Genomic DNA, 18186 nt, shown 5'->3' with positions numbered 1-18186 from the left:
TTGGCTTGCCTTGTTACTGAAGCACAGGAAACTGTCTCTTCCTCTCTCGCACCAACAGATCTACAAGGTTTTCGTCGAAAGGTTAGAGTTTGAACATGAATGGTGAATAGTATTTAATTTTTTTCCGTTTCCTCTCTTTTGAACATTTTATGTAAATATTTTATCACTGATGGAAATATGTATCTTGTTTTGTTGCGTTTATGTGTTTTTCGAACTCTTCTATAGTTATTTTTGTTCTTGTGCTAAAAAGATTGAGGATTGTTGGTTATTTATCTATTTGGTGTAGTTATTTATCTAATTTATGTAAATTTATGTAAATGTTTCATTCTTATCAAATTAAGAATTAATTTTCTAGAAATCTAGAAATATATTTATTTATCATCAAACTCAAAAATATATTTTTGAAAATATTTTTCTCAGTCATCACACACACATCAAAATGGGAATTAGAAAGATTTTTCCCATTCATTTTTCTCAAAAAATATATTTCTTGAAATATATTTCCAATTCCATACTTCTAGGCCATCAAACGACCCCTAACTAAACAACCAAAGAAAAAAATCGAACTGGGTTAGCGAGCTTCGTTAAACGAACTTGAATCGATAAAAAAAACAAAGCTAGCTCGAACTCTTGTTCATGCGCCAGCTCATTGTTCACTCCTACGTGCGCCCTTGCATGCTGGACTAACGATCATCATCCACCGTTTGATTTGGGACGTAAACTTACCAAAGATGTCCGAGCAGGAAAACCTTCTGAATTCGGGTCCACTCTGAACATTGATCCAAATAGCCGCCTAGCACCCCGATGGCCGGCCCGAAAATTGCGAGCCATTTTGGACCCGAGACGACTGCTTTTCCTTTCCCGCCAACATCAGATGAAGGGATAGCATTGGGACACGCGTCCGCAGATTAACCGCCACGCTGGCAATCCATGGGAGCGAGGGTCTAACCAATAAGAGTTAAGGGCGCCATTCCTGGGAGGCCTACATATAAACGTCTCCGCCTCTCCCTTCACCGCAAGCGAGTCTTTGATTCTCTCCTCTCAGGGTTAGGGTTTCCTGCATCTTCTGTTATCGTCTTTCGCAAGGAAAAGAAGTGGGAGGATGAGTTCTACAGGAACCAAGGGCGGGCGTGGGAAGCCCAAGTCATCGAAGTCGGTATCTCGATCGCAGAAAGCCGGTCTGCAATTTCCGGTGGGGAGGATCGCCCGATTTCTCAAAGCCGGAAAGTATGCGGAGCGAGTCGGTGCGGGTGCCCCCGTCTACCTTTCTGCCGTTCTCGAGTATCTCGCAGCCGAGGTATTGATTAAAAGGGAATTATGATATTCGTTTCTGATTATATGTCCTTTCTTCTGTGGATCTGTTCGTTGGATTGTTTTCTGATGATTCAATCTAGGGTTTTCGTTTCTAAAATGCTGCGATTCGATGCGATCTTGAATCAGTTCCTTTTTCCACCGATGTTTTCTTTTCGTTCTTCCAACGGCTTCTTCCTTTGTGCTTTCCCCTTTTCCCCGTCGTCTTTTCTTGAGTGAGTGACTATTGCTCCTGAAACCGATGAAAGAAATGGCTGTTTCTATTTCCGTTATGTTTTCCGTTGTTGTTTTTGGTTTCCTCTTTTAGTATGTGCTGATGCATAACGAAAAGTAGTATTTAGTTGATGTTCTTAGTCTTGGAAATTTTGTCCTGAAGTTTTTTTTTTCCCTTGTGGAAAATAAAAGCGATCCCTTTCGGTCAGTTTTGTTTTTGCTTATTGTTTTTCTTTCGGAGATTTGTTCTATTTTCCATCATCGCAATATTTTCCTCTTCTTTTTTGTTTTGTTTTTCTCTGGATCTCGTAGAATGTCTTTCCTGTTCAGATTTTGACCATATTTTCGATCTTCTTTCTTGCTCATTCATTCTTACGATTTTTCTTGTTCTCATTATGTAGGTTTTGGAATTGGCTGGGAATGCGGCGAGGGACAATAAGAAGAATAGGATCGTGCCAAGGCATATCCAGTTGGCGGTGAGGAACGATGAAGAGTTGAGCAAGCTCCTGGGGACCGTCACGATTGCTAATGGTGGAGTTTTGCCCAATATCCACCAGGTCCTCCTCCCGAAGAAGGCGGGAAAGGGCAAGGATGAGCCTGGCTCTGCCTCTCAGGAGTTCTAGACGCTTCACTTTTCTCCTTCTTCCAAGTATTTTCGTTTGTTTTTGGTGGGGATCCGGAATGGGTAGAGTGGTGTAGACGAACTTCTGTTATTAGGATTTTCATCCTGTATATTCCTTTTGAAGTTGATGGAAAATACTGATGGTTGATTTTGGGCTTCCTTGGCTTTGTTTCTTGATCAAATATGATATAAATTGGCATCAAATCTCATTCTCATTCTCTTTCTCTCTCCCTTCTTTTCTTCCTTCTCTTTCTGCGCTTGTGAATCGCGCGCGTCTGTGAATTTCATGGTTGGGAATTGGAGATGCATTTCCTTTCGAAGTTTCATGCTTTAAACGTAATGGAGGCCTCTGACATCTTAATCTTGAAGTGGCTTCTGGTTAATGTTTTCTGCCGTTGATTGTCGGAAAAGGCTCTAGTTCCTTCCTTGGTTGTTAACTGGTAAAAGTGGCTTATGAGTTGAAAAGGGGAACATATTCAAGAATGTGTATTTTTCATGTGGTTGTATTTGTTGAAAATTTCATCATGTCATCGTAATTTTTTTTCCTTGTCTTTTTTGAGTTCCGTCCTGTGACGTGTGAATAGCAGGCGTCCGCTTTGAATTGGCTATTGCTGGTGTTGTGTGGGCGGTCTAGTTTGGCCATTTAATTGGAAGGGTCCAATTATTTTGGCGCGCAGAATTTTCCCTCATAGATGTGGCTTTTCTTGGGGCGGTTCTCTCGCCCCTACGTTCGCAGATTCAACCCTTTTGGCTGTGTACCGGTCACCGACCTCTCTTAAGGCCTCTTTTTAGATTCAATCAAGGATGAATCGATCGATTGCCATCTCAAAGCGAGGTGTGGAGGTATCTGGGCTTTTTTCTTTTTTCACGTTAATAACCACGTGGTGGACGGCACTCAAACTACCGGTTAACGTGGGAAGTTTCTCAGGCCGATCCGTGAATTCCCCTCTAACGACTATCTGAGGGTCGGGAGTTTCCTTTTCTTCGTGCGATAGCAATTCTGCGGTGCTTCTGGTTTTTTTGTCCCCAGTTGGCCTTCGTCCGGTCGAACGGGAATGCCGTGGCTGTCATCATCTGGGAATTCGCCCTCTGGTTCCGGCTTAGGCTTTGCTCTTAGCTTTCCTCACCGTCCTCGTTAGTTATATGATTCTCAAGTGGTGGGGCTTGATTGCAACGTGATTAAACTTGCAGCATAGCTGATATCGAGCGCTTTTTGCAGTTCAATGGCGGTTGGAGAACCAACCTGCCTTTTTGAAAGGGTCTCTGCCTAATTGGGGACAAGGTCATCGCCCGTTTTCACTTTACAGAAACCTTCACGGGATCTCTCGATGACAGCCCTGCTTCGATTCCTTTAGACCTTTTTAACGAACGAGAGTCATTACCATATAAGGTAAAAAAATGGTACCGCCACAAATCAAAGGCCGCAATCGTTTTGACTCGGCGAGGCCTCTTTTTCAAACTTGGCATGTCTCATTTGACATAATCATGTTTTCACACAGAAAAGGTTTGCATGAAATTGATATTTTAGTCGAGCTACGCTGCAAACAACCACTTATTTATTTCATTTATCGGGGAAGAGTTTTTTGTATTTAATTGTATAGATCCAAAGTGCGTGCTGAAATGGAGCATGGTAAGGATCCAGACTCCATGACAAACACGACCCGTAACCGGCAAGACTGCGCTCGCACATACAATTTTCCTCCTTATGTACATCACAGCACCAAATAATACCAAACTATATGACAACATAATGCTATAAGATGCAAACTTATTTCACCCGCTGTTCTCCAGGCAATGCCAAAAGGTCGATCGATTTCGCTGAGTTGAGCCCACATGGAAAGGAAGGGATTGCTCCAAAGACAAACGTCGGCAAAAGAAAAGGTGAATCTTTTCCAAGACTCTGAATAAATAATGGATGTCTACCGCAACACCACCCAAAAAATGAGAGAGAGAAAAAAAAAAAGAATACAATGAGTTTATTGGGGACAAAAAATCCGCAAGAAGAACAGAATTTTACACGGAGAAATGGAGAGGATAAGGTAATTCTTCAGCTTACGGTTTTTCGTTTCATCCTGCTCGTCGTCGTCAATGAGCCGCCATGAAAACCGGCATATCTTTTGAGAGATCTCTGGACTTGTTGAGCGGGGCAGCGAAGCGCGTGGAGAAGTCGCCGTACGCGTAGTCGGCTTCCTGGTTCGGCCCGCCTTCGTCGAAGTTGAGCTTGTAACTGAGCGGGTCGTACTGGTACTTCCCAAGACGGCCTCTGCCGTGCCGATTGAATCTCCTGATGAACGTCTTCCACTTGGGCCCGGCCACGATCTCCGACCACTCCCTCACTCGCCTCAGCGCGTTCCATCCTCTTACCCACCACCTGTCGCTGTTGTCTGGCTCCTCGGCGGCTGTCTTTACCCTCTCCCACCACTCGCCGCGGATGCACGACGACCTCCGCGTGGACCGGTCGGACGGGAAACAACTGAACCAGAAGCAGCCGCATCGACGCTGAAACAATAGCTCGGCCGATTCGTCCATGTCAATCCGGTTAGATGTATCAGTAACCTCCGCTCCGGTAGCCATCTCCAGCAAGAAAATCTCCTCCCTTGGCGAAGGGATCACAATTAGATGCTCTCACAGATCTCTTAGGCCACAAAAGACCACAAGAAAGCTAATCTTCAACGAAAAGAAACGGATTCCTATCCAATCGGACGGCTCTCTGCAGATTTCCAAATAGAAATGGCGGAAAGCAATGTCAATAGGAAGGAAGCTAAAAAAAGATGACTGCATAAGAAACTCTAAAAGGTAAATACACGAAAATTTGAAATCATCCTTCCCCTAAATCGGCTGGAAATTTCAAAGAAGCGAGTCGAGGGACAGGAGAAACCAATCCCCGCAGATTGGGCACGAAGAAAAACAAAGAAGACACGTTGATCATGTAAATGACGGAGAAATTCGGAAGCCTCGGCAAAACACTAAGCCACGAAAAACGATACCGACTCAAGCCATTCTAAAACGGATTATCAAAAGGAAAGAACCCTTCACAAAAAAGCCCCGAATCCTAACAAAAGCTAGAAAGAGATTAAGGCAGCACAAGGAAAAACATATAGCAAGAGCAAAAAAAGAAAAAAAGAACACAAGATCCCCCACCTTTCCCACTGCCTTTTTTCAACGACAAACAAAGATAAGGAATCGAAATAGAAACCGAAAACGACGACACGGAAAAGAATTCTTCCACGTCCAAGCAACGAGAAATCGCGACGCGCAAGAAAGAAATTAAAAACGACGTTAAAAGACCGAGCAAGAGGTTGGTACCGCCTGGACCTCGGCGCACGCTCCCGAAGATACCTCTCCTGCGGCTGCGATCACAAACAGAGAAACAAAACCAAGGAGGAGAAAGGAAGAAAGCCAGAAAGAGAAAGGAAAGGAAGGATCCCCACACGGGAAAAGGAGGGGAAGGGACAAGGATGGCGGAAGAGGCAGGAAGTTTCCGAGCTAATCCTGCAAGCCGTAGCCCTGGCCCTTCCTGGAAGGATGGTGGGGAAGACGGTGTGGGGGGAAAGGGCCTCGGCCTCGGAACGACGAGGCTCTCGCGCGCAACCCGCCTTCTCTCTACCCTCTTTTATTCGCCCCCCGCCCGATTATAGCCGGTCGCCAGTTGGTTGTGATCTGGATCCTTCAACGGTCACCTTCGGGCCCTTCTACCTCGACAAATCGGATGTCCGAACCATTATATCGGATCCGAACCTTCCCCAAACAACACAGGGCTGATCAGCCGTCAGATATTAAATTACTTCTTGCGCATGGGGCCTGGGCTTTAGTCCATATCGCTAAATTTATTTTTGTTCGGAAGAGCACGCAACGGATATAAAGCGGATAGAGATTGGAGTGGACCCACTGGGTCCATTTCGAGGACTCCTTTTTTGCCTTCAGCCTTAATTAGGCTGGCCGATGCCTTGCCTTGTGTGACCCGAGTTCTTGCAATAAATAAATAAATAAATAAATAAATTAATTATGCAAAATTTATTATTTAAGTTAATGCTGAACGTTCGAAGCAACACTGAATTTCATTACATTGTTTACTAGTGCTAAACGCTCATTTCTCTGTTGGAGCTTACGATTGATGCTCGGTTGACTCCTTCCACATCATAGCAAGATGACTAACTTTGTTCAAACGGTCTGCCTATATATATATATATATATGTCCTTATTTTCTATTATTTAATCTCCTTGAAACCTTATATAAAATCTGATATATGATGGTGAGCTGAAGAAACATAAGGTCATTGTCGCGTTTGACTTTGAAATGGTATAGGACAAACTAGACCAACTTTACTCACGCCGTATACGTTTGGCTCAACGTTAAACAAATCCAGAGTCCTTATGGACACTCTTTGCAACAAAATCACAATGGACAAGCTGACAACTCGAGCTTGTGAACCCAAACACGAATACGTAATTTTAGGACAAGTACAATAATTTATGAGTATACTTTTTAAAATACGTTTATATTAAGAAACACTTATTATTATTTTTTGGGAAAGCTTGAGCTGCACTCACTTGTTAGGCAAGTTGACATGAAGCCAAAGCTTGCAAACTGTACAAGCTAAGCCCCAGTCCAGTTGAAGTTATTCAACTCATTCTGCATTCTGGCTGGCGCCCAATATACCTACTTCTAGTTCTAGGCCAGTAGGTAGGTGGGGTCTTTGTGGGGGCGTACGCCCCCATGGAACCCACTCATTGAAAGGTTAATTTAGTATTGAAACTTAGGTGAAGTTGGGTCCAATTATATGGACTAGTCCAACCATATTCGAATTACTGCTTCATAGTCAAAGTGAAAATTTGTTAACAATATAGTTAGTGTCTCTAACTATGTCTACTTCCTATGGCTATAGCTTCATGTGAGCATGCAAGCCGGTTGTGCGAAATTTTCTCCCATTGTTGCTGTGAAATCTATTCATGCCTTACTAACCCGTGACAGTCACCACGGGGATTCGAAATACAAACCTATACGTATTCAACGTTACTGCACTTGCATATAACGCGGATATGGATCCAAATCCGGATTCGGACTTGTAACCAACCCTGGGCTTTATGCGTAACGATATGAAAGCAAGTCAACAGATTCAAGCACAGGCGCGAAGCGAAATCCCTCTCGCTCTGCGTATGTTGGCATCTCTCTTGCCTTCCACCTGCGAAGAGCTTCTCCCTTCACCAAGAAAATCAAAGAAGCAAAGAAGTTCCACCTCTCTACCGCCATTTGACGGCGTTCCAAACTGAACCCCACCAAGATGAAGACGCAGCGGCGCCGGCAACTCTTCCATCTCTTCTCCTTCTTCTTCGCTTGCATCGTGGCCGCCCGCCCCTCTCACCTTTCGGCCGCAGATTCTAACCCACGACCCACCTCCCATCAAGGTAATCTCCATCTGTGAGCGTGTGTAAGAATGAGACAAAGAATACGACGCAGGTTGGTTCTTGTTCATCCATTCATCTTCCTTGTTTCCTTCGCAGGACGGCAGAACAAACGCTTCGTCTTCAACGCGACGGAATTCCCCGAGGAGGAAGAATACGACTACATCATCGTAGGAGGGGGTACAGCAGGCTGCCCTCTCGCGGCCACCCTTTCAGAAGAGTACCGAGTCTTGCTTCTGGAGAGAGGGGGCCAACCGAGCGAGTACCGGAGCCTCGCCACCCAGGACGGCTTTCTGCCGACGATCATGAACGTCGACGCATATCGCTCTCCGGCGCAGGGCTTCACCTCGGAGGACGGCGTGCGTAACGCCCGGGGCAGGGTCTTGGGCGGCAGCAGCGCCATCAACGCTGGGTTTTACTCGAGGGCGCACCCTGGGTTCTTTGAGAAAGGTGGGTGGGACATGGCGCTCGTCAACCGGTCGTACGAGTGGGTGGAGAGCGCCGTTGCCTTCAAACCATCGGTCAGGACGTGGCAGCAGGCCGTGAGGGACGGCCTGCTGGCGGCGAACATCACGCCTTACAATGGCTACACCGTCGAGCACCTGGTCGGGACCAAGATCGGCGCGTCGACGTTCGATGGGCGCGGCAGGAGACACAGTTCGGTGAATCTCTTGGCCTACGCCAGACGCACCAACATCAGGGTTGCCGTCCATGCCACCGTCGAGAAGATCCTCCTTTCCCCTGTTTCCGGTATACATCAGACTCTCTCTCTCTCTCTCTCTCTCTCTTTCGTTTCGTTCTTGAACGTAACTGCATTTCATATTAGATTGCTAGCTTTTCTTGGTTTTTGCTCCATGGTTTTTGCCAGTTCTCTCCCTCTTCTTTGACTTCTTGTTGTTGATGGAAACGCATTCATTATCCTTCATTTTTTGTACTTCTTTCTTGGTTAGTTAGATGCCAATTCCTGCTTTCATACCTCCGGGTTAGTAGATTGTTCTCTCTCTTCTTTTGCTCCTTCTTGAGAGTAGAGAGAGGTTTATTTTCTGTTTAATTTGGCCGTATGTAATGCCTTCTTAACGGAAGGAAGATGTCTTCACGTTCATTTCCGTTGGTTGACGAAAATGGTGCGCCTGCAGTGGAGAACACATCGTCATCAACGTGGTTGTGGGAGGAGGCGAAGCAGGAAGCGTATGGTGTGGTGTACAGAGATCAGCAAGGATTTCACCACCGGGCACTCATCCGGCGCAACGGCGGCGAGGTGATCCTCTGCGCGGGGGCGCTCGGCAGCCCGCAGCTCCTGCTCCTCAGCGGAATCGGCCCCGCCTCTCACCTCTCCTTCTGGGGCATCCCGCCCGCTCACAACCTTCCGGACGTCGGCCAGTCTGTCGTCGACAACCCACGCGTCAGCGTTTCCATTCTCTCCCCGTTTCCCCTCCGCTCTGCCCTCATCCAGACCGTCGGCATCCCTCCCAGTGGCTCGGCCTTCATTGAGGCCGCCTCCAACGTCCTTCCTTTCTCTTCTTACCTCGCCTCCCCCTTCCTCCCTCTCTTCCTACCCATTCGCCTCTCCATCGCCACTCTCATGGCAAAGGTCGCCTCCCCACGATCCCGTGGCACCCTCCGCCTCGCCTCCACCGACGCCCGCGACAACCCGTCCGTCCGGTTCAACTACTTCTCGCAGCCGGCGGACCTCGCCAGTTGTGCCGAGGGCGTCCGGCTCCTCGCCCGCGTCATGGCGAGCGAGTCCATGTCGCCGTTCAAGTTCGTCGACCGCTTTGGGAACAGCGGGTTCAGGTTCGTGGGGCCGAGGCTGCCGGCCAACCTCTCGGATAACGGGGAGATAGCTGATTTCTGCAGGCGGGCCGTCACCACCATCTGGCACTACCACGGCGGTTGCTTGGTGGGGAAGGTGGTGGACAGGCAGTACCGCGTCTTCGGCGTCAGCTCGCTCAGGGTGGTCGACAGTTCCACGTTCTCGGTGTCGCCAGGCACCAACCCGCAAGCCACGGTCATGATGCTCGGAAGGTAGGATGTCATCGTGACCATCATCGACCACCATTGCTTCTTCTTCTTCGTCTTCCTGGTAATTCGATCTTTCTGTTGATCTTGGTCTGATGTTTTTTGCATGATGAAGGTACGTGGGGAAAAGATTGATAGAACGAAGAAGAGCAAATGCTAGTCACCGAAGTTTACAGCGTTTTAACAGCTGATGTGGTAGCTCTTCGATTCACAGCGCCACGCTCCTCTTCCTGTGCTTCAAATCCTGTCATTTCGAGGACGCACTTTGTTAGGAGTTGGTGAATCTCCACCGAAGAGGTCTTCTGTAGTAACGAAGAGAGCTTGTTGGAGGGTTAATAGTGCAAAGTGTCCCCGCAACACCACAATCTCTCTTTCTTCTATTGCATTGTTCAGCCGTCACATGAGTTACGAGCGTACCTTCTGTTTTCGACAATTCGAGATTTTTCTTACGCACATTTTTTTTTTGGTGTGCTTTGGTGTTTCCCGTAACCGGTGAAACGGCCTCCTTTTTTGTTGACAGTTGATACTTCTTTTTAGAAGATCCATTACAATGAGGATAGTTCTTATGCAGCAGGTCATCGTGGCAAATTTAAGAAATGGAATTTAACGATTACCAGTTTGCAGTTCCTTTTTTTGGATAAGCTGCCTCCTATATATTTATGGCCAAGGAGGCACCTCGATATTATAATATTGGGCTTCCAGTAGTTAGTCAGAAGCAACTCTCTCTCCACCGCGCACTTGAAGTTAGCCAAGTGCACTTTTCTTTTCAAAACTTTCTTAAGAATGAGACAAATTAAAGTATCCACTCGAGTACCTAGTTAAAAAAGTGCAGGTCGAAAGTTAAAATTTGTGGAAGCAAATCAGTGTCACCATTTCACCCAAGTTCTATATTCACTTCAATGGAAAGCCAATCCAGGAGCATGACTGAGCTATCAATGGAAATTGAGAGCATAGAGCGGAGATGGCGCAAAATTTGTTGAATCACTTCCATGCGTCGCTGCTGCCAATCCATACACATCGAGCTCACCAAGTGACTAAATATCCTAAGAACTAAAAAACATTAAATTCTAAACCCAAGGACAAAGGCCATTTCCAAATCATTACCAAATTATTTGGATATAGACACCAATTGCAAGCGGAGAACATTCAATATGTATATCACAAAAACTAGAAACAGACGATAGGATGAGGTGAACAATTTCAACTGCACAAGCATTCTTCAAGGCCATTTCCAAATCATTACCAAATTATTTGGATATAGACACCAATTGCAACCGGAGAACATACAATATATATATCACAAAAACTAGAAACAGAAGATGGGATGAGGTGAACAATTTCAACTGCACAAGCATTCTTAAAAGGCGCTGGAGAGAGTGCATTAGCCTTCCTCTTATTCTTCTCATCGGTCGAGAGAGAGGGAAAGTTGCTACGCATATAGGAATCCTTTTCCTTCCAGGTAAGCTACCACCTGCTCCGCCATAGTGCTGGGAGATTGGCAATTCCCGTCTTTATGCTCTATCGCAATCTGGAAGAAACAACAATTGCATCCTCAAATCAAAATGAAGGGAGAAAACTGTCGGAGATTGAGAACCGTATTGCATGTCATGAACTATGCAAAATAGCTGCTTACATGCGTGACAAGAGGACATCCATCCATATAGGTCATACTGAAATTCATACTCAGATGACAACTTGCAAAGACAATTCCTACCATGACACGCCAAAAAAGAACCAAAATCCCAGCTTGACAGTGTAAAACAAACACAGCCAACATTGTCATTTCAACAGAAGCAAGCATGTGCACATACACACACAAAAGCACGAGGACAGCCAAGACAGTGATTTCAGCACATGCAACAAATAAACATGCATCTGTAGCCCAACGATTGCATGCTACAGAAGAAATGCATTGCAAAGAATATGTGTCGTGGTCATCTGCATGTGAAACACACCTCACAATTCAAGGGTGGCTCATATGGGTCGTCTATACCTGTGAAACCTGCAAAAAGATGCAAAAGACAATATTAGATGTTGCCATGAAAACCCTCCGTGAACAAAGATGCAGTCAGCACAAAATTCAGTTGGCTTCTAATTCAAAGTTGCAGCATTGGATTTGAGTGCCATTAGTATAATAAGAGTCTGGATACAATTCTCTGTAGAGGAAGAAGAAATTCCTATGGGTATTTACTGGTTTGATGTAGTAATGATACCTCACTGGAAGGTTTTCATAAGCTTCATGCCATCAGGGGCAGGAAGTCTCTGTTTCGCTTCTCCAAAAGATTTTTTGGTATCTAACGTTCAGTCTTTCATAAAAAAAATTCACTGTCCATGACACATACCTTTAATTTTCCCAGCACGAGCAAGCTTGTAGAGGCCTTTCGAGTCTCTTGCCTCACATATTTCCAAGGGTACATTCATATAAACCTAGGAAAGACATTTAAATAAATTCCAGTTTAATTTTGAAGGTGGAACGAAGTTCAAGTCTAACCTCGATAAAGTTTGCATCTGGCAGCAGAGCACGACAAGCATCCCTGTCACTCCTATATGGAGATATCAAGCTTGCAATGCAGATAAGACCAGCATCAGCAAAGAGCTTAGCCACTTCCCCTGAAATTAGGCAAGTAGGATTCTAGAAACTTAAGTACAAAGAAGAAGGTTAATACAGCAGGATTCCAAATTAGAGTGTGCTACACTTGGAATTGCCATTGCGATTAATGTGATACTGAAAGCTAAGATGGTGTCAAGCAAATCAACTTCAAACCGCAAAACCACCTTATCAAGTATAGGCAAAACTATCCAGCAAATTTACTCACCAACTCTGCGTATGTTTTCAGCACGATCCTCAGCCTTAAAACTAAGGTCCTTATTCAGACCATGACGAACGTTGTCGCCATCAAGTATATAAGTTAGCTTTCCTCTAGCATGCAGTTCACGACTTAAAGCACATGCCAATGTGCTCTTGCCTGAAATTCATAAAGACGGCAACGTGCAAGAACATAAACACTAAAATGCCAACATATGAACAGACCAACGGAAGAAGATATTGAAAGTAATAATATATAACAAGGAAGAGTTGGACAGAAAAAGTTGATCATTTGATGGGAAATAGTTGCAGCAAAATCTGATCATGCATCTCTTGAGGGATGCAAATTTTAGAAACTACAAGAAGATCCACTCCAAATGTAAAAGGAAAAACCAACTACCTTGCCTAGAAACTTATACATGATATGATATAGATGCACGTGCACACACAGACACTAATATGTGCATCACATATATACACATACTTACATGTATTATTTATTTATTTATTTGCATGTGTGTATGTGTGTGTGCGTGTGTGTGTGTGTGTGTGTGAGAGAGAGAGAGAGAGAGATTAAATATGCAGGATTCAATCTCAGGAGAACAGCCAAAATTGTTGTTGCCACTGAGAAGTTTAGATTTGCCCTTTAGATTTTAGAATGTCAACTTCATAGAAATATCAAGCAAAGGATTATAATAATTTCATTGAACGGGATCCCTTGGAAAAGAAATCATTGAATGGGCAACCAGATAAATTTGTCATCATAAATCTGCAGTAAGTTGATATCGCGCTTGATGAGAATTAATTGTTCCCATAAGCATTTACTTGTTTTTGGAAACCATTTTAGCATCCATATGTTCCATAGGCTACAAAAGAAGTGGATATCATGGTTCTTCAAATAGTAAGCATAGTATAATTTTGCTAACTGAAAGAAGAGTTAACCAGTACCCAGTTTAAATCTGATCAGATCGACAAGCACCATAACGGATAGGTAGAGTTCGAGGTTGCTAAATTCATCACCATTTCAGCTGGACATGCCACTGAAGGCCATTTTAATGAGGTAAACGTAGGAAATTGACATGAGTATGCAGATGATAAAACTATATTCATGAATTTCTAAATGCCGACAAACTTGGTGAGAAAATTCCAACGCTGCAGCGGCTTTCAAACTTCAATGTGAAGAGTTTGGTATACTAACCTGAGCCACTGAGACCTGTAATCCATATCACACAGCCCTTTTGATTAAGTAATTGCTGTCTTTCAGCTTTTCCAACTGAACAGTCTTGCCAGACAATGTTTGTTGACTTCCCAACAGTAGACACCAAAGGTTTATTATTCCCTGATAAAACATTTTATCACAAAAATTCAGGTAGATCCAAAAACAGGAAAATTTTTAGGAGTACAGGTGGATGACAACAAAAATTCCCTCATAGATGCAACATATTTCATCAGAAAAAGATGTGGGCATAACTTTGGGCTCATTGACTTCCCACAACTGGCCTAAAAGTGAGTCAGTGACAAATCAGGAGCTCATGCACCTAAAGATTCGTTTCCAATGTTAGAATGTCGGGTCTAGACATTTCTCTGGTGTTGCAAGCAGAACAGCTTGACTTGGTAAAATGTTCAGTTAGTTTGGTTCATGCAGATTCAAATTTGGATATGTTTCAAATACATCAGATTCTAAAGCATGTATTATTTGCAAGATAAAAAAATACTCACAACTCCAAAAGTTCAACCTGATAAATTTTGATATATTGTTGCATCCTGCCCTTTCGATTTTCCAATTTGCAAAAATATTTCATACAATATTTGTGTTACTTAGTAGTAGCCTTTGGCATATTCAACACTTGTAGGAGGAGGATTTACATAGAGCGCACGTGCTTAACAAATATCAAATGAAAATAAGGCATCAATCTCATGTCAAATAAGCACTCAGAATTAACCCCATGTACAAAGGCAAAACCTTTTCCCCAAATGCTATATGAAGTTATTCCATAGAGCCTCTATTTCCTAGAAATCCTAACACTTTTGGCTTCTGTGGTCAGAGTAGGTTAAGAAAAGAAGAGGAGAGAAGCATCTAGTCCAGACCCCTTTCAGTGCAATAAACTCCGGCAGCAACAGCCAAGAGGCTGCACAGTGACAGTGTCCTATGAAACTAGTGAAGCCAGGAGCCAGCTTTCTGAACTGGATTCTGAGGGAGCTTTCACTTGCAAGCAAAAAGTTTGGAATGATTACTAACAGCAAGAGATGGAGAAGCTGGATCAGGTCATTCACAGAAGGTTGCATATGAAATGTAAAGAAAGATAAAATAATGTCTAAGACTCATATGAAAATCTAAACTTAAACCACCAATGAAAGTTAGTGACCGTTTGTTATTTCCCATGCATCCTGGGGAAAGCAGGGGACTGACATAGTCTGCCGTTTGGCTGGGAACCATTTAATGTGTCACACACCTCTTGTGTATTGTTATGTTGCATATACATATTTTCTGGAAATAAAGGTCCAGGGAACTGTCCTCAGCAGCTAAGTCACATCAGTATGGGTGTGGGTGGAGTACAACAATATGGGTTTGGAGTTTGGACACAACATTTTCAAAAATGGAGGTACGGAGTGTGGCAGGGTATGCATACACAAATATACATATAAAATTCATGTATGGTCTACAAAATTGAAGAAGATCAATTCGTAAGCTAACACATAAAACATGAAAAGAAAATATTTTATTTCAAATAGTTATAGCATATAGAAAGAAAATATTTTATAAGTTCAAACAGTTCATACATATAATCACATTAATTAAAGGCAAAAATATTTGTTTATTGCAAAAAATGACACAATAAAATTATTTCTATTGTTTGAAATTTTGGATCAAATTTGAGTCTGATCCAGGCCTGATCCAAAATGTACCCAGTTGTTCTGGTGTAACCAAGTCTAGAAACTGCTGTACTACACGGATATGCCAGTTATTCTCACATGCCATGCTAAATGCCTCAACAGGATTGCATCAGAAGCAATGGTTAAGACTTAAGACTTAATAGTGTTCTGAAATTATGTGTACGTATCACCAATTTCCAGTCATCACTGGGTTCATAGGAAGGTAAATGTCAGTCCTAGCCTCCAAGATCGTTAAAATATTGTGCATCCAGTGCTAGAGAAGAAGTGGAAGTAGAGGGAGAGAGATAAACTAGGAAGTCTGACCATAAGATACAAGGGAAATAGAACCAAGAGAACACAAAAAAGAAGCATTCTAGGACTGAAAGGGTGCGAAGAAAGGACCTAATCACCGAATTGCTTGTCACTGCCAAAGCACTTAGAGACAGGATATAAGATGCCAATGATTTTCCAGATGTCACCATTGATTCCTATAGAAAAGCAAGGCCAAGCTCCACACAGTCTTCTTATACTTTCAACCGTTACTGGAGGTAGACAACCTCTATAGACTGTCAAACTTGTTTCACATCGGGCATATCCTTTTGGCTGCTGTTACTTCTTCATGATTTGTTTTCCGTACAAGAAATGGAACCAACCGTTTAAAGTTTAAACATCATTCATGTTATTTCTTCGGAACAAACAATTTTTTCTTCTTCGATGAACAAGTAAGGCTATCGAATTCAAAGCTAATGGAAATCCACGGTTGTTTCTTCTAAAAATGAAGTGTACAAGTCATTGAGCCAAGGTAATTCAACAGTTGCAAAGGTCTTCCTAATCAACCTTTTCTTTAATTGTAAATATCCATTAGGTCCTTTAACCAAAACCCCATCCATCTAAACACCAAAAGAGAGGGATTTCAGAGTTATGAAGATTTCAAGGGAGTGCACGTAAGGTCAATGACAAAACCAGCACAGACATACATTCAAAAGGACATGCCGGCGCAAAGTAAAGGGAGAGATATCGGATGTACATTCACTGCTGAGTATTTCTCCTGTCGACTACATATAGGAAGGAAAAAATCTACGACCCGTACTGATTTATGTAGCTTGCTTGGAATGCTACATTTTAAATCACCACAAGAAAGAGACCGCCAATCATGGAGACACCGAAATGCATAACAGAACTCGCGCCGCCATATCAATCTTAGACAAACAGAATCATCCAAGAAGAAAACCAACAAAAACAAAAATATCAAGATGAATGCGAGAGACCAAAAGGTAAACCTGCCATCGTAGACCGATCATCCCCATGTTTAAACAAATCCGAGCTCGACTCAATTAGCAGATCCTCACCGCCGCAGCATTCCTTGCCTCCCTCCCCATTGACGTTTACCATCTTCGGCACTGATTCCCGGCTTTGCCTGCCCTGTATGCAGAAACAACATGCACTAATCTCCTTCACGGGAACCGAGATCCTCAAGCTCTGCCTCAACGGACTCCTCCTTCCAAGGAAGCCACTCCCCACAAAGGTAACTGAACCAGACGCAAACCTAAGCCCCGAAAAATAGCCCCTCGCACACTCGCATTCGCCCCCAGAAGCCCCAATTATTGCGTCAGGAAAGGCCAACATCTCCGCTCACAAGACCGGAATCAAACACAGATCAGAGGCTCCGAGGCGCATGGTGGAGAGGGAACCTTGCGGAATCCCTCGCTATTTAAAGAAACAACGAGGGAAAGAAGGTGGGAACATTACGCAACAACAAGGGCGATGTAAAAGCGAGGGGTTAGGAAGAAACAAGAGACTCATTCGGCTGGGAAAATGGTCGAAAATTAACAGTTGCCATAAGTAACGAGGGAGCTGAGATATCGGAGCGGCTTGACCTGTTAAAATCCCTCGTGCCGGGGGAACGTAAGGGTGCTAAGAGTTTATGGCGATACATTATAGTAAAGGCGACGATGATGATAATAACGATGATGATGGCGATGGCGGGGGAGGGATTTGGAATCAGGATTTCTTAAATTAGATCTCTGTTGATCCTGCATGGAGACTTCCCGGGAAGAGGGGAGAGGGAGACAGAGAGCCAGACCAAAGGCTTAGGAGTCAAAGGCGCTTCGAAGCTCCATTCCCTTGGTAGTGGGGAGTCTGATGACTCGACTCGTCTGGTCTTAGTCGAGAAGTCTCCTTTCAATCACAATCACGTGTTTCGGACGCGTTCTATACAACACTGCTAGGACCTCCGGCTGGCTTTTGTTTCCATCCCTCCACTATTCGGGTTTGAATGTCCAGGCTCTCTCCATATGAAAGTACGATTGTTAGAAGCCAAATCTGAAAGTATTTACGTTGTGTTTGATGCACATGAAGTATTTTACGCCTGGTCTTAGTCATCGTAGCCTGTAAATACTCTGTCTAAGTGCTGAAATCCATTACAAGGGGTTGTTCCAATCATCTGGTTTGGGATTTTCCTTGACCTTGTAAGTAATAGGAGGCATTAGTCCTTTTTTTTTCTTTTTGCTTAGCAAAGTTCCGTTCCCTAGTCAAAGTTAAGACACCTTTTCTGTATTTTTAGTAGAAGGCGCATCCTCACCACCGACGATCTCTCCTCCAACAGGTAGAAAGGGAGACGAGAAAGGAGGCAGTTCAACGGGCCTCAAATTTCTACCTCAAAAACAGTCGGACCCCCTACCTCTGATTTGTCTTTTCAGGTTAAATTTCACCGAATCCACTGTTAAGGGTGACAATTTTTTTAACATTTGATAAACCAAAGATAATCTCTACAAATATAGAAAAGTTATCCCATTGTACAATAACACCCCGCTTGGATGAACGGAAAAGGAAACAAAAATGAAAAGAAAAGTTTGTCGTGTGTTTGGATGACTAATTAATAAGGATGTGTTTGGATACAAAGAAAAGGAAATAAAAGAAAGGAAAAGAAAAGAAAATT

The 18186-nt window shown here is 43.7% G+C and overlaps 4 protein-coding genes across 4 annotated transcripts; 2 read left to right on the top strand and 2 right to left on the bottom strand.

Annotated features, from left to right (window-relative positions):
* Positions 1–1009: 1009 nt before the first annotated feature.
* LOC116250194 (histone H2AX) lies at positions 1010–2361 on the top strand. Its single transcript, XM_031623672.2, has 2 exons — positions 1010–1297; positions 1926–2361. The coding sequence occupies exons 1-2, from the start codon at positions 1103–1105 to the stop codon at positions 2145–2147; spliced, it is 417 nt and encodes a 138-aa protein (XP_031479532.1). The 5' UTR covers positions 1010–1102; the 3' UTR covers positions 2148–2361.
* Positions 2362–4102: 1741 nt separating this feature from the next.
* On the bottom strand, positions 4103–5758 carry LOC116250193 (uncharacterized). Its single transcript, XM_031623670.2, has 2 exons — positions 5453–5758; positions 4103–4856 (listed from the first exon to the last, which is right to left on the bottom strand). Exon 2 carries the CDS (start codon positions 4718–4720, stop codon positions 4232–4234), a length of 489 nt encoding a protein of 162 aa, XP_031479530.1. The 5' UTR covers positions 4721–4856; positions 5453–5758; the 3' UTR covers positions 4103–4231.
* Positions 5759–7557: 1799 nt separating this feature from the next.
* LOC116250416 ((R)-mandelonitrile lyase-like) lies at positions 7558–10008 on the top strand. The gene is made up of 3 exons (XM_031624041.2): positions 7558–8299; positions 8686–9574; positions 9684–10008. Exons 1-3 carry the CDS (start codon positions 7582–7584, stop codon positions 9757–9759), a joined length of 1683 nt encoding a protein of 560 aa, XP_031479901.1. The 5' UTR covers positions 7558–7581; the 3' UTR covers positions 9760–10008.
* Positions 10009–10754: 746 nt separating this feature from the next.
* LOC116251021 (adenylyl-sulfate kinase 3) lies at positions 10755–17355 on the bottom strand. Its single transcript, XM_031625075.2, has 7 exons — positions 16529–17355; positions 13573–13713; positions 12385–12534; positions 12060–12178; positions 11911–11995; positions 11524–11570; positions 10755–11096 (listed from the first exon to the last, which is right to left on the bottom strand). Exons 1-7 carry the CDS (start codon positions 16872–16874, stop codon positions 10998–11000), a joined length of 987 nt encoding a protein of 328 aa, XP_031480935.1. The 5' UTR covers positions 16875–17355; the 3' UTR covers positions 10755–10997.
* Between the last annotated feature and the right edge of the window lie 831 nt (positions 17356–18186).

Source organism: Nymphaea colorata, chromosome 3 (assembly GCF_008831285.2).
Source record: "Nymphaea colorata isolate Beijing-Zhang1983 chromosome 3, ASM883128v2, whole genome shotgun sequence".
NCBI classification, from domain to species: Eukaryota; Viridiplantae; Streptophyta; class Magnoliopsida; order Nymphaeales; family Nymphaeaceae; genus Nymphaea; species Nymphaea colorata.
The sequence above is the reverse complement of the archived record's forward strand: the minus strand, read 5'-3'. Positions and strand labels throughout refer to the sequence as shown.

What these genes read in the sequence shown, in the direction of transcription:
- LOC116251021 (XM_031625075.2), bottom strand. Translation starts at nt 16,874, where the DNA reads ATGTTGGCCTTTCCTGACGCAATAATTGGGGCTTCTGGGGGCGAATGC. An exon ending in TACAGGTCTCAGTGGCTCAG is followed by an intron (nt 12,535 to 13,572) that starts GTTAGTATACCA and finishes TATGAATTTCAG; the next exon opens with GCAAGAGCACATTGGCATGT. An exon ending in AGCCACCCTTGAATTGTGAG is followed by an intron (nt 11,097 to 11,523) that starts GTGTGTTTCACA and finishes TGTTTCTTCCAG; the next exon opens with ATTGCGATAGAGCATAAAGA.
- LOC116250194 (XM_031623672.2), top strand. Translation starts at nt 1,103, where the DNA reads ATGAGTTCTACAGGAACCAAGGGCGGGCGTGGGAAGCCCAAGTCATCG. An exon ending in TCGAGTATCTCGCAGCCGAG is followed by an intron (nt 1,298 to 1,925) that starts GTATTGATTAAA and finishes CTCATTATGTAG; the next exon opens with GTTTTGGAATTGGCTGGGAA.
- LOC116250416 (XM_031624041.2), top strand. Translation starts at nt 7,582, where the DNA reads ATGAGACAAAGAATACGACGCAGGTTGGTTCTTGTTCATCCATTCATC. An exon ending in CCTCCTTTCCCCTGTTTCCG is followed by an intron (nt 8,300 to 8,685) that starts GTATACATCAGA and finishes GTGCGCCTGCAG; the next exon opens with TGGAGAACACATCGTCATCA. An exon ending in ACGGTCATGATGCTCGGAAG is followed by an intron (nt 9,575 to 9,683) that starts GTAGGATGTCAT and finishes TGCATGATGAAG; the next exon opens with GTACGTGGGGAAAAGATTGA.
- LOC116250193 (XM_031623670.2), bottom strand. Translation starts at nt 4,720, where the DNA reads ATGGCTACCGGAGCGGAGGTTACTGATACATCTAACCGGATTGACATG.